Source organism: Theileria parva (assembly GCF_000165365.1).
Source record: "Theileria parva strain Muguga chromosome 4 map unlocalized ctg_529, whole genome shotgun sequence".
In the NCBI taxonomy this organism is placed as follows: Eukaryota; Apicomplexa; class Aconoidasida; order Piroplasmida; family Theileriidae; genus Theileria; species Theileria parva.
In genome coordinates, this window is record NW_876246.1 from 807,098 (window position 1) to 820,142 (window position 13,045).

Consider the following 13,045-nt stretch of genomic DNA (forward strand, 5'->3'; position numbering starts at 1 on the left):
TTATGAAATTTCGTCAAATTTTCGCTCTATTATTAATTGTAATAAATTTATTCATTATATAAATTATTTTACATTAGTTACGTATTACACACTTTGAACATGTGTAGAGCTTGAGAATTGAGGAGATAACTTGTGTGAAGAGCAGATTAAAATTTACGCCGAGTAGTTTAGCGCTTTATCCTCTAGACTTTCAAGTAATAATTTTATTATTCTACTGATTTTCAGGACATCTGGCAATCCTCAGAACCCATACCAATCAACATCAACTACTCCATACCGTAATTTTCACCCTGTTTTACACATTTACACATTTACACATTTACACATTTACACATTTACACATTTACACATTTACACATTTACACATTTACACATTTACACATTTACACATTTCCTCACTATTTACACACTTTTACACACATTTTACCCTTATTTACTCATAATTTAGTACTAATTTACTTACTATTTAGTGCTAAATTAGTTGAATTTGTAATGTTTAGATCGTTTGGAGTTCGCGACTTGAAGAGGAAATTAACGGAATTAAAAAAGAGCACAGGTAATAAAAATTTATTAATTTGTATTAGAACTTCTGCGTGAGAAGGTAATGAAACAATTCTTTTAGTGTGTGATAGGCTAGGGAAAGTGACAGTAATAGAAAATTATCCCAAAAACTTGAATCTAAAGCTAACTCACTAATCTCACTCATTAATGAACGAATTCACCTCTCACACCAAATCAACTAATTTCCTCCCATTACCAACTCTTTACTAAGTGTTACCACTCTTTACTAAGTGTCAAAACTGTTTACTGAGTGTTACCACTGATTAATAGTGTTACGGTGGGAATGAGTTTGGACGTGTATAATTTAACTCCTAAGGAGTTAAAACACTTGAACTCCTCACTATCAAACTATAAATCAAGTAACTTTCTACCCGGTTACTTAGTTACTCAGTTACTAATTCTGCATAAGTTAAATGATGTTTAGATTGTCTGATGAAATTGCATAATTTGCAGAGGGTGAACCATAACTTAATAATAGAAAATAATAAACTAAGGCAAAGCATTAAATACGGAATCAAGTAACGAATTTACACATTATTCTCCTTCAGATCAGTCACACCCAACACACTAACTACAGAGTCTACCAATTCTACTCAATCCTCTCAGTTTACACACAGTAATACCATACATTTACTGTAGTTACGTATAGTATTATGTGTAGTATTATGTATAGTATTATGTAGGTACCCTAGGTGGGTTTTCCAGGCCATTTCAAGCACATACCCATAGTACTAAGCAGATAGTTTAGCACATACCATAGCACTGTGTAGTTAGTTAATTTCTCTTATTTATGAATTTTCTGGTGTTAAGAGAGGTTAAATCTGTTGAATTATGTGGAAATTTGGAATTTTTAAAATTTTCGAAATTTGGCCATTTTGGTCTGGACCCAAAAGTGACATTTGGGTTTTGAAAAAAAATGAAAATTTTTCGACTATTCAGAAAATTAAATTAATTAATCCTAACATATTTAGCACATCATTTTAGTCATAAAACTACTTAAAATTAGTTCTAAAAGTTGTTAATTAGTATAGAAAATTAGGGTTTTACTGTGTACTCCAGCACTGTACTATACTACTATTAACTAATCTTATCTCTCTATTAGAGCGAAAATTTCTAATTATTACCCTTAATTAACACTAATTTAACTTTAAAATAGATAAATTATCCTAAATTGAGTTCCATAAAACAACTTTTTAACCTATTAAAAACTAGAACCTCCCCTCAAATTTACAAAATAAATATAAAATTCCTTAATTATACCCCTAGAATACTCTTAAAACTATTATCTAAACATCTACAATACCATATATTTAGTATACTATATAGTTATTTGCTTGACATGGCCTGGACAACCCACCCGGAAAACCTACCCAAACCCTCAAATACACACTTAACCACTTAACAACTTAACAAAATACTTAATACTATAATCATGTTTAGAAGGTTTGGAGATACTTGTGGAGCCGAGGTCTGACGGTGTGTTGGTGAGTTTCAGGTGTGTGTTGAGTCCTTCTGAGGTGAGTGACTACTACAGCTGTAACTTTGAACAGTTACAGTACAGAGTAATACTCACCGAATGGCACAACAACATCCTTCAAAACTCATCCACACTCACAACCAAACACAACCAACTCACACTGAAATCACTCACAGTACTAACCTACACAGTTAACTAAATAATTAACTGTATAATTAAGTATATAACTGTATAATATATTGTTAGGAGGGCTGGAGGTATATGATAACAGTACACTTGGAAGGAAATAACAAGACACTATCTACGCAAACTGAATTCACACACCATACCACTCGATCAACTGAATCTACCGTGGAATCTGTTAACTCGGGTAAACCCGTAAAACTGTGTAATATAGTAGACACAGTAGGGGAAAAATCGGGTGTGAGAGAGTACAGATTGAATATTGGACTTGATGAGGGGGAGTATTTGACGTGTAAATTCAGTGACGCAGATTTGGTGGAAGAAGTGGTTGACAATTTCATGAAGGAAAATAAACTTAAATCTTTTCTCAAAGATTCCTTAACTCAAACTATCAACGCCTTAAAATCATCACAAGATTCCATTAAAACCCTCGATCTCACCGATCTCATCTGATTCCAACCATTAATATTATCCTCATTATCATTCACACTATCACACTTTAATTATTTTAATAGTATAGAAATTTGTTAATAGTGTAAAAATTGAGTAAATAGAGTAAAAATGTGAATAGTGTAAAAAAGAGTATTGTGTAAGTGTGATGGGGAAATTGAAAGAATTTTAGTTGAATATAAATAATTTAATAAATGAGACTAAAAATTGTTAAAGGATCGGGTCTGAGACTGTTTTCAACTCAGTCTCATCCCGGTGTACCGGTGAGTGAGGGATTATACAGTAGAACAGCCAGGCCTTTGGAGAATTTATCACTGGACGGTTCAGTGAGTTCATACTCCGAAGGTTTAAAATCCTGCCGAATCTTCGATAACCCAAACATCATCCGAGTCATCAAACGAGATAAAGAAACTCTTCTCGATAAATTATACAGGTAATCATTTACACAGCTGTTAATTATTCTATTCTATACTATACTATAGTATAATACTATACTATAAGGAAGGGGTTAGGGAGGCTCGAGGACCAGTCAATGGAGTAGACTGGTCCGAGAGCGAAATTTTTTTTCTTGCTGCTCTTTTTTCCTCTCTCATTTTCACCCAGATTACTCCCCAAATACTCCCTAATTTACCCCTAATTACTCCCTAATACCCTCCAAATACTCCCTAATTACCCCTAATACTCCCTAATACTCCCTAATTACCTCGTACTAAACTATATACAACTGTAGGTACATGGACATCGGCGGTTTTTTTACGATGTTGAATAGTAGGAAGGTGCATTTACTGCGTACTCCTGCTGAGGGCAGGCCTAGTCTCATGTGTTTCACAGAGTTTGAGCGGAAGCAATCACTGATTATGAAGGCCGTGCTGTCACTCCTGCTTTACTACGTCTACTACTGCTATGTCAGGCATAAGTTACACATTTACGACCGTCACCCAAGTCCCGAATTACCAACGTTCGAGTTCACTAATAACAGGACTAAGGACTTCACGTGGCATGGGAGCTTACCCTTCCAGTACCCCAAGGGACGCTGTAAGGAGTGCCGCTGGCTCGAACTCGAGTGCAAGAAACGCTGCTACGATGATTTGCTACAGCAGGGACACCAGTTCATACTACAAAATCCCATGCAAATTCCCAGAAGACAACTTCTCCCCTCACCTTACCCTCCCGCATAATATTTACTAATTAATTTTTTCATTTTATATATTTTATATATTTATATAGTAATTTGGTGAATTATTTAGCGAAATTCGGAGTTAAATTTGTATATATAATGTGGAATTTGTGGAATCACACATTATTTCACAAATTTCAATTTTTACCTAAAATTCATAAAATATTTAATCTCTCAACACAACAATAATTTAAATTTTAATCTTTTAAAATGTTAATCTTAATATATCAACAATGTTAATATATTAATAATGTTAAAATAATTTGTTAAAAAGTTGGATATGATGGAGCTTTGCGATTTGTCGGATAAAAGGGAGCGAATTCTCAAGGTTTTAAAAAACTCCAAGGAATCTAACCACTTGTTTCCTCCAATCACACTAACTTCTCACAAACTCCATCAAACCAATTTTAATAATATTAATTTTAATAATGTTGAAAATGTTGAAAATGTGTTTGAGGATGTTAGGGTTGATAATTTGGCTCGTGTGATATCGAGGCTAAAACTGGCGCTAAGTGTCTTAAGGCCAGTTGTATCTGAGATGAGTTTACTACTCTCAAACTATGCAAATCTAACTGAAAAACTGAATAACACAAGGGAACTCACGCGAAAAATCGAATCTTCTGACGATTTTACGCGTTTGTCACGGATAGAAACTGCGTTGAATGATAATTATCTCAGGTTAAAGTCTGTAGAAACTCTCAAGTTACACCTGAGTCCTGGGAGTAAAGTTGATATTTCTCGCCCTGTCACGCTGGACACGGCGTCGCTAGAGGAAATTCTACACCTTATCACAGCCTCAGAACAACTCAAATTATCCAAACACTTTTGTAACAAATTACTGTCACACCACACTGACACAACTGGTAACACATTATGTGAAGCGTTACGGGGAGTAAATCATAGTTTAGAAAAGGTGACCGAGTTATGTTATGAGATTTTGTGTAAGGAGATGGAAAGGATTACGTTATTGTCTGACAGATTAAACTCCGACTCTGGCGTCATACATGAACCACTCATCAATCTCCCACACACACAAGATACCCTTAACATCACATCACTCTTCGAAGTTTCCCTCAATTATTCTAATTGTGTTAATTATCCAAATTCTCTTAATTATGCGAATTGTGTTGATTATGGAAATAGTGTAAATTATGGGAATAGTGTGGATAGTGTGGATAGTGGCACCGTAACGGAGAAGCTTGGGATAAGATTATTGAGGATATTAGTGCTAGATCCTCGTAAACTACGCGAATTCCTCCTGTGTAGTCTTGGGTTTTTATCAAATTTAGCGCAAAAACGGTATTCGGCGCTGTTGAAGTATATCATTTCAAACCCTAGAAACAGGGACAACAACGCCGTTTACGACGTGTTTATGAACTTACAACTGGTCATTTCACTCGTTAAATCAAGTGTCATCGCACTCTACAACAACTGCGACTTGGATTTGTACAACACACACCAACAGTGCCAGGCTCCCACAGCGGAAAATTACATACACAAAGTCACCGAAACTCTCGTACCTCTTCTAGAACATAAACTACACTCCCTAATAACTCATACTCATGATATTGGGGATACTCTGGATGGTAGGGATACTCTGGATTGTAGGGATAGTGTTGACGTAGTAGTCCGGGGAGTCAATGAGATAATTGAGTTGTATACGGCGATACAGATAAGTCACTTCTACTATAATAAGATTTCAAACATATTAACACCGCCGTATCTACAAATTTCCAACTCTCTTTCATCTTCTGTAAACTCATTTGAGGTCACCCAAAACCCTACGGAGTACCCCCGTGACACCACTGTATACCCCTTAGAAAGTGTAAACCCTGTACCCACTGTAAACCCCTTAGAAGGTGAGTCCCCTGTACCAAGAGAATCCCCTGTATTGAAAAGTATTGATCGTATGTGTAATGAGTGGAATGAGTTGATAATGTTAAAGTTACAAAAGAGTATAACGGTGCCACTGTCTACTGAAGATTACACGGGCTCTGAGGAGGAAATTTTACGTCTAATCGCTAATTTTCTGAGTGAAATTGTCTCAATTCAGCTTGAATATTCTGTCTCCAATGACCTCATTACCATCCTTGAAATGACAATTAACCCTGTCATCAACTGGTGCCAACGTGTCTCTAACTCACGCACCACACCCGGGAACTCTGGTGACATTTTTTTACTAAACGCTTACTCACAGTTGTTAGGTTCAATTCAGTCACCATTGGTTGAGAAATCGTTTAAACAACTGTTGGAAGAGTTGAGGGAAAATGCCATCGACTCCATTGTCAGTCACGCGATACCACAGGTGATCACAGCACTGGGCGGGAAACTGTCACACCCTTCTGAACACAGTTTAGATAATGTGGAACTCGATGAAAAGTTTTTGTATAATGTGAAGGCGGTGATATTTGCGGATGGTGTAGTGGAGTTGGTACCACAGCTTGGAGATGAATTTAGTAAACTTGAGACTACTAATTTGAAATTAGTACTAAAAAGAATTTACACACACTTGGCTAAAATATATCAATCACACTTAAACGATGATACTGCACATAAACTCGTCACACTCGCTAATACATACTCTTAATATACTATACTTACTATACTCACTATACTATGTATTATATACTATTTGTATATATGTATATGTATAGTAGTAGGAGTATAGTAGTGTATATTATATACTTAGGTATACAGTTAGATAACACTGATTCCAGTGCTATATACCAACTGTTACTATTTAATACTGTTGTAATAAGCTTAAATATGTATAATAGAGTCATTATACTATGTTATATACACCTAATTTACTACCCTTAAACCCAGACACATATAATACTACTGTAATAATACTATATATAATACTATACTATATATACTATAGTATATATTGTATTTGTATAGTAGTTAGAGTATACCATATAGTATTACTATACAGTAAGATAACACTTCATACTGTTTAATACTGTAAATTGTATATTAAAAGCCTTTGAATTGTATTATACCCTGTGTTATATACACCCAATTTACTACCCAAAAACACCAAACCATAACTATACTACTATACTAATACTATATATAATACTATACTATACACACTATACATTGTATATATACTACAGTATAGTAGTACTAATACTATACTATACTAAATACTATAAGAAATGTTATAAGATTATGTGAGCATTAGTCCGGAGTGTTCCTTGGTATCTTTGGTATCTGTGCCGTATTTAACTTCTATAACGTTCGACTGTTTAAAGCCGTCACATGTGGTCCAGGCATGGACTGTAAAGGGATTACAATCCTTCTTAAACTTGTAACTTTTACCTTTATCATATTCCGCAGGGTCTGTTTTAAAGGTTAGGTAATTCCCAGTCCTAGGACAGGGCACGTTAGACTCCCTTGAGGTCTGGAAATGGATTACCGCATTTTCATTTTCACATATTATTCTCATTTGTAATATGTCCTCAGTCACAGGTTCAAATGATATTTCTGGCGGTGCACACTGGTTTTCCATTTTAGCATGCGCAAACAACATAGAGGAATGCATTTGCGTAGTGTTTGGAACGCCTAAAAAGTGATACTGAGGAAAAATTCCATAATGCCTCGTAGGATCATCAATGTTCATATTCTCCGGAGGACTAAACGTCGTACTACGCAATCTAAACAATTATTCACACTGTTTACACTATTTACACTATTTACTCTGTTTATAGTATTTACACTATTTACAGTGTGTACAGTGTGTAAGGTTAATATTAGAGTAGTGGTTGAGGGGAATGGTGTGGGAATACCTGTTGGAGTAGAGGAGAATATCGTTGAGGTCTAAGGGTTGTGATAATTTGGTTTGTTGAATGGCTTTGATTCTCTTCTTTCCTTCGAGCCAGATGCCTTCTAAAAGTGTAAAAAGATCACAGGAGAGCTTAAATTGTTCATCCTCAGTCAGGCCTCCTATGCTAATTCCAGAGCTCTAAAATGTTATTTTAGTTAATATTTTTACCTTTTTAGGCTTTGATTTGGTGGATTTCGACTTGGATTTCTGGGCTGTACTCCTAGTTTTAACCGATTTTTGCTTATTTTCTTCTAAAATTGAGGTTAAATATTGGTTAAATTCGTCTTCCCAGGCCTGGGAAGTTACAGAGCTCAGTTTTGACCATTCTGGCTCAACCACAGACTCGATCATATCACAAACCTCCTGAAGACCCTCCATTCACATTATTTTACACATTTCACCCTTAATTATTTTATTTTTTACTATTTTAAGGTTAAATTGTTATTTGATTATTTTATACATTTAAAGTGTATAATAAGATTCCACAGGAATCCCAATACACATTCCCTAATTACTCCATTTAAATCCTTAAATTATTGTAAAATAATATTAAATTTATGATAATTTGTATTATAGCGTCAAATTTGCAGAATAGTGTAAAATTTGTAGAATAATGTGTCAAAATTTGAAATGTTAAGAATTTGGAGTGATGAGTTATGTGCAAATAATTGGCTGGAATGAGTTTGTTGTCCCTCCTTCAGTTCAAATTTTCTCTGAAGGTTCTTACTTCATCTTCAATTGCGGAGAAAACTCACAAAGGTAAACAATCTCACCTCTTCTCACTCCTTAATTATCATCATCTTACCCCTTAATTATCCTAAATTATCCTAAATTTGGTCTTAATTAGCCTTATTTTACTCCTTAATTAGCCTTAATTAGCCTTAATTAGCCCTTAATTAGCCCTAATTTACTCCTTAAAATCCTTTAATTACCTCTAAAAATCCTTATTTTACCCCTTAATTATCCCTAAAAATCCTCATTTTACCCCTTAATTATGCTTAATTTACCCCTTAATTATGCTTAATTAGTATTATTTTAGCCCTAATTTCTTCTTAATTACTTGTGTTTATTGTTGTTTTAGGTTTAGAATATCGAATAGGTTAGGCTTGGGTAAGATTCGTTACGTATTTTTAACTCATTTGAGTGTCTCATCTTTCAATGGTTTACCAAGTTTAATCCTATCCCTTGACGGCTGTAACACCGAACACGTTACTGTCTTTGGTCCCAAACCGCTCAAATCTCTTCTCACTCATCTTCTCAACACATTCAAACAACTGTAAACTATTGAATATTATGTAGTCTACACAATAGTTTACACTGTAAATAGTGTTAATATGTGATTAGGAGTATAAGAGTGACAATAAATGAGGTGGAAACTGATGTTAACAGTGTTTGTGAACTGGTAAAGAGTAACTCTTTAACCGTTTACGGGTTCTCACATTCCACTACTAATTCCCATACAATTGCTAAATCCCATACAATTGGTGATTCCCCTGAGAATAGTACAGTGTACAGTAATGTGATATCACCTGTGCATGAGAATTTTATTGGTTACTTCATCCAGTTTGATACCACTCCTGGCACTTTCAATCCCAATTCTCCAGCTCTCTACAGTGTACCCACAATTAACTATATACTAACTATATACTAACTATACTATATACTATATACTCTTAACTATATACTACTAACTATACTATATACTAACTATATACTCTTGACTATACTCAGTGGTAATACTGATTGCATGTTCGTAGGTGATGAAGAGTGACTATGGAAAGTTGAAGAGTGGTTTGGATGTGACATTGTCTGACGGTACGGTGGTGAAGTCAGACGAGGTCTGTGACGCTCCAACTCCTGGCAATCACGTTCTCATCCTCAGTCATCCCACCCCTTTACCCGTAACTCCAATAAATTATTATTACCTTAGGACTTTATTCATAGTATTAACAATGGTCAACGGTACCTGTTTTACCTACAAACACATGCCAGTGCAACTTCTAATACGGTTACTACTGATACAATTGGTGGTGAGGTATATTGTAGTGTTAGGATGGAGGAATTGGGATACATAGCATTACCTCCTTACTATAAACGGAACTTACTACATTATCAATTGTTCCCCAAACTCTTTCACAATCCCAGACTCTTTAGTATTCCTAAACTGTTTAGTATTCCCAACTTGGCAGGTTTGTACAGTGTGATTACTGTGTGATTAATGTGTTGTAGGACAGGGAACGGGGCATGTACCGTTGACGAAATTCATAGTACATCCCCCAAAACAAGTATTAACAACTAATAACACCAAATTAATAATGTGTTAGAGTAGAATTGATGTTACTAGTGTGTTACCTACGGATTTGGAGGTAACTTAAGACATGTGCAGTTGTTGTAGGAGTGGGATGTGAGTCCCATTGAAGTGGAAATTGAGTCGGAGTTTCCGAAACTGACATTTCTTGGCACCGGCTGCTCCGTACCCTCCGTATACCGTAACGTCTCAGCCATACTCCTACAACTACACAAACACTACTGTAACACCATTAGTATTGTATAGTTAAGTAGCTCCCTCTCCCTTAGATAGTAAAGTAGCTCCCTCTAGGGGTATATAGTTAATTAGCTCCCTCTCGGGGTACATAGTTAAGTATAGTTAAGATAGCTCCCTCTAGGGGTATATAGTTAAGATTATATAGTTAAGAGCATAGAGTTTTGTAGCGATATTGCTGGACTGTGGCGAGGGAACGGTGTTACAGATGTTACTTATTTCCAATTCCTTCGACGATTTCATTGACAAAATCTCCTCCATACGGTACCACAATAGTGTAAATATTGTAAATAGATTTGAAATATGATTAGGCTGGTGTTTATATCGCATAGTCATGCGGATCATCACTTGGGATTATATCATCTAATATCATTACGTAATAAATTCAATTCTCAAGGCCCAAAACCGCTAATCATAGCGTCTCATAACATTAGAGTACGAGCTAACTATTCAGATAAACTTTATAACTCAATTTGTTACAGTATTGGTTAAAGGAATTTGAGAATATTTGCCACTTGGACTATGATTTTATGGTGTTGACTGAGGAGTCTGTCCAATTCACCGTTGAGCGAACTCTGAGACTCTCATTCTTCAAAGTATTCTATAACTAACTATAAATTGATTAGGTGGACCATATAGAAGATTCATATGGTATAAGGATAGACTATGAGTTTTGGAGTTTAGTATACTCCGGTGATACTAAGCCCTGTGACAATCTCATCAAACACTGTGAGAACGTAAATTTCCTAATCCACGAGGGTGAGATCTTGGTGTTAAAATTGTATTAGCAACGTTTACGGATGAGTATGCTGAGAACGCGATGAAGACACTGCACAGTACTGTGTCACAGGCTATTGAGGTTGCTGCTCAGTGTAACGTGGAAACTCTATTCCTAACACATTTCAGTCAAAGATTTCAAACGGTGTGATTAATTTAGTTAACTTGTGTTAGATGGAGAGAGTTGAAGGGCTGGGAGTTGATGTGGTAGTAGCGTTGGATCTCATGACAATTCCGCTAAAATCCATACAAAAACTTAAAATACCACTACAACAATTCAACACACAATTATACAATATTCTCAATCCATATACTTATTTTATTAGTAAGTAGTTGGGGTAAATTTAGGGCCACCAGGAGTGGGTACCCAGGGCCATGTCAAACACATAACTAGAAATTATAGTAAATATGCAGTATTGTAGATGTTTAGATAGGATTATTTTAGTAGTGTTAGGGTTATAAACAGGGAATTTTATGCTTATTTTGTTAATTTAGGGGAACTTGCTAGGATTTGTTGGCTTAAAAAGTGATTTTAAAGGACGAATTTCCTAATAATTTACTAATAATTTTAACTGGATTTATCTGTTTTTAGGGTATTTATTAGTGATTTTCGCTCTAATAGATGGATAATAGTAGTTAAAAGTACCATGGTACAGTGCCCAGGTACCTCCTATTACCCAAATTTTACATAGCTAAAAACACTTTTTTATAACAATTTTAAGCATTTTGATGTCTAAAACGATGTGCTAAAAGTGTTAAAATTATTTAATTTAATTTTCGGAATAGTCGAAAAATTTTTATTTTTTCGGGGACCAAATGTCACTTTTGGGTCCAGACCAAAATGGCCAAATTTCAAAAATTTTAAAACCTCAAAATTTCCACATAATTCACTCAATAAATCATTGCTGAGAATCGGAAAATTCATAAATGAGAGAAATTAACTGTCTAAACAGTGCTATGGTATGTGCTAAACTACGTACTCAGTACTGTAGATATGTGTAATATTGGTACATTAATGTTGTGTGAGATAGTATTGCGAGTCTTGTTGGTGTAGCAGTTCCATGTTACAGAATTCAGTTTTCCTAACGGTACTTTCAGTTTTAAAGCCTTGGGGATTAATGTGAGAGGTTGTTTTCCAGCCGTTTTTAAACTTCAAATTCTCGTAAGTGCCCTTGGTAAGCCATGAAATCAAGTTCCACCGCTTCCTCCTGTTAAATCTCCGTAACCTACGGATAATATTAAGTTATAACATACGATCGCTCCCAGGGCCTAAATTTATTATAAGATAAACAGAATCTCGCTAAAAACATTAAAATTCCACAAAATCACACACTTATAAGGAATAATTATTAAGAATATAACTCTAAATTAACTCTGGAATATAAAATTAGGAGTAAAATAATGAATAATGTAGTAATGTTATGGAAATGTGTAGTGTTTGGGAAAATATAATAATAAGATTTTAAATTACGGAAAAATGAAAAATATGATTAAATAACTAGGAATCAATTTTAAATTTAATAAAATTTGAGATTTTAATATTTTTTCAGTTCTTCCAAACTTCCATCGACATATGAACAATTAAGCTTGTTTACACCTCAGTTTACGCTTTTTTAGTCAAATTTTCATGGAATTTTACGCTGATAATTTTTTAAGTTTAACCTTTGATATGCACAAAGATGCATGGTCTTTCCCGCAATTACTTCTGAATTATTCCCTAACTCCTTCTCTCCTTTTACGTTATTTATCGCCTTAATTACTTTTAATCCGAATTTACTAATTTTTCCCTTATATTTTAGTTAAATTTTAAAAAATTTTCTCATTAAACGCGATTAGTACTTTTACTGTCTACCACTGGGCTAATTTTCCCTTAATTTTGTACTTTCACTTTTGTAAAATTTACTACTGTTAATGTGTCTAGTCAACGTCACGATTCGCAATTTTAAGCTTAAAATGTGTGAAATATGTGCTAAACAGGTCAACATTAAAATTCTGTTCTAGGGAGAAATCTTAAAATTGATTCAATTTGTTGCCGTGGATATATAA

General features: G+C 34.6%; 7 protein-coding genes across 7 annotated transcripts; 5 read left to right on the plus strand and 2 right to left on the minus strand.

The window, feature by feature from the left end:
• Window positions 1-2: 2 nt before the first annotated feature.
• On the plus strand, window positions 3-597 carry TpMuguga_04g00411 (uncharacterized protein; the record flags this gene model as incomplete). The annotated part of the gene is made up of 4 exons (XM_758953.2): window positions 3-38; window positions 108-194; window positions 226-278; window positions 501-597. The coding sequence occupies 4 exons, from the start codon at window positions 3-5 to the stop codon at window positions 595-597; spliced, it is 273 nt and encodes a 90-aa protein (XP_764046.2).
• A 247-nt stretch (window positions 598-844) lies between these two features.
• On the plus strand, window positions 845-2,698 carry TpMuguga_04g00412 (uncharacterized protein; the record flags this gene model as incomplete). Its single annotated transcript, XM_061305994.1, has 5 exons — window positions 845-920; window positions 986-1,079; window positions 1,110-1,177; window positions 2,002-2,213; window positions 2,285-2,698. 5 exons carry the CDS (start codon window positions 845-847, stop codon window positions 2,672-2,674), a joined length of 840 nt encoding a protein of 279 aa, XP_061161161.1. The 3' UTR covers window positions 2,675-2,698.
• Window positions 2,699-2,822: 124 nt separating this feature from the next.
• Window positions 2,823-3,878, plus strand: TpMuguga_04g00413 (putative integral membrane protein). The gene is made up of 2 exons (XM_758955.2): window positions 2,823-3,104; window positions 3,402-3,878. The coding sequence occupies exons 1-2, from the start codon at window positions 2,866-2,868 to the stop codon at window positions 3,847-3,849; spliced, it is 687 nt and encodes a 228-aa protein (XP_764048.1). The 5' UTR covers window positions 2,823-2,865; the 3' UTR covers window positions 3,850-3,878.
• Window positions 3,879-3,891: 13 nt separating this feature from the next.
• Window positions 3,892-6,449, plus strand: TpMuguga_04g00414 (uncharacterized protein). Its single transcript, XM_758956.2, has one exon. The coding sequence runs from the start codon at window positions 4,129-4,131 to the stop codon at window positions 6,433-6,435; it is 2,307 nt and encodes a 768-aa protein (XP_764049.1). The 5' UTR covers window positions 3,892-4,128; the 3' UTR covers window positions 6,436-6,449.
• Window positions 6,450-7,009: 560 nt separating this feature from the next.
• TpMuguga_04g00415 (uncharacterized protein) lies at window positions 7,010-8,135 on the minus strand. Its single transcript, XM_758957.2, has 3 exons — window positions 7,849-8,135; window positions 7,643-7,818; window positions 7,010-7,510 (listed from the first exon to the last, which is right to left on the minus strand). The coding sequence occupies exons 1-3, from the start codon at window positions 8,056-8,058 to the stop codon at window positions 7,024-7,026; spliced, it is 873 nt and encodes a 290-aa protein (XP_764050.1). The 5' UTR covers window positions 8,059-8,135; the 3' UTR covers window positions 7,010-7,023.
• ELAC2 (Beta-lactamase superfamily protein) lies at window positions 8,058-11,666 on the plus strand. The gene is made up of 14 exons (XM_061305995.1): window positions 8,058-8,439; window positions 8,762-8,956; window positions 9,025-9,295; window positions 9,438-9,581; window positions 9,611-9,869; window positions 9,910-9,965; window positions 10,005-10,046; window positions 10,076-10,211; window positions 10,393-10,486; window positions 10,534-10,657; window positions 10,705-10,818; window positions 10,849-10,981; window positions 11,011-11,144; window positions 11,174-11,666. Exons 1-14 carry the CDS (start codon window positions 8,330-8,332, stop codon window positions 11,330-11,332), a joined length of 1,971 nt encoding a protein of 656 aa, XP_061161162.1. The 5' UTR covers window positions 8,058-8,329; the 3' UTR covers window positions 11,333-11,666.
• Window positions 11,667-11,997: 331 nt separating this feature from the next.
• On the minus strand, window positions 11,998-12,507 carry TpMuguga_04g02055 (uncharacterized protein). Its single transcript, XM_061306123.1, has 2 exons — window positions 12,254-12,507; window positions 11,998-12,225 (listed from the first exon to the last, which is right to left on the minus strand). The coding sequence occupies exons 1-2, from the start codon at window positions 12,307-12,309 to the stop codon at window positions 12,012-12,014; spliced, it is 270 nt and encodes an 89-aa protein (XP_061161853.1). The 5' UTR covers window positions 12,310-12,507; the 3' UTR covers window positions 11,998-12,011.
• Between the last annotated feature and the right edge of the window lie 538 nt (window positions 12,508-13,045).

Coding starts and splice junctions, on each gene's coding strand:
- TpMuguga_04g00413 (XM_758955.2), top strand. CDS start 2,866: ATGAGACTAAAAATTGTTAAAGGATCGGGTCTGAGACTGTTTTCAACT. Junction 3,105..3,401: donor CTTCTCGATAAATTATACAG/GTAATCATTTAC, acceptor ATACAACTGTAG/GTACATGGACATCGGCGGTT.
- TpMuguga_04g00414 (XM_758956.2), top strand. CDS start 4,129: ATGATGGAGCTTTGCGATTTGTCGGATAAAAGGGAGCGAATTCTCAAG.
- TpMuguga_04g00415 (XM_758957.2), bottom strand. CDS start 8,058: ATGGAGGGTCTTCAGGAGGTTTGTGATATGATCGAGTCTGTGGTTGAG. Junction 7,819..7,848: donor CCAAATCAAAGCCTAAAAAG/GTAAAAATATTA, acceptor ATAACATTTTAG/AGCTCTGGAATTAGCATAGG. Junction 7,511..7,642: donor ATTCTCCTCTACTCCAACAG/GTATTCCCACAC, acceptor ATAATTGTTTAG/ATTGCGTAGTACGACGTTTA.
- ELAC2 (XM_061305995.1), top strand. CDS start 8,330: ATGAGTTATGTGCAAATAATTGGCTGGAATGAGTTTGTTGTCCCTCCT. Junction 10,487..10,533: donor GACAAAATCTCCTCCATACG/GTACCACAATAG, acceptor AAATATGATTAG/GCTGGTGTTTATATCGCATA. Junction 10,819..10,848: donor TGAGACTCTCATTCTTCAAA/GTATTCTATAAC, acceptor TAAATTGATTAG/GTGGACCATATAGAAGATTC.
- TpMuguga_04g02055 (XM_061306123.1), bottom strand. CDS start 12,309: ATGTTTTTAGCGAGATTCTGTTTATCTTATAATAAATTTAGGCCCTGG. Junction 12,226..12,253: donor TTTAGGCCCTGGGAGCGATC/GTATGTTATAAC, acceptor TATTATCCGTAG/GTTACGGAGATTTAACAGGA.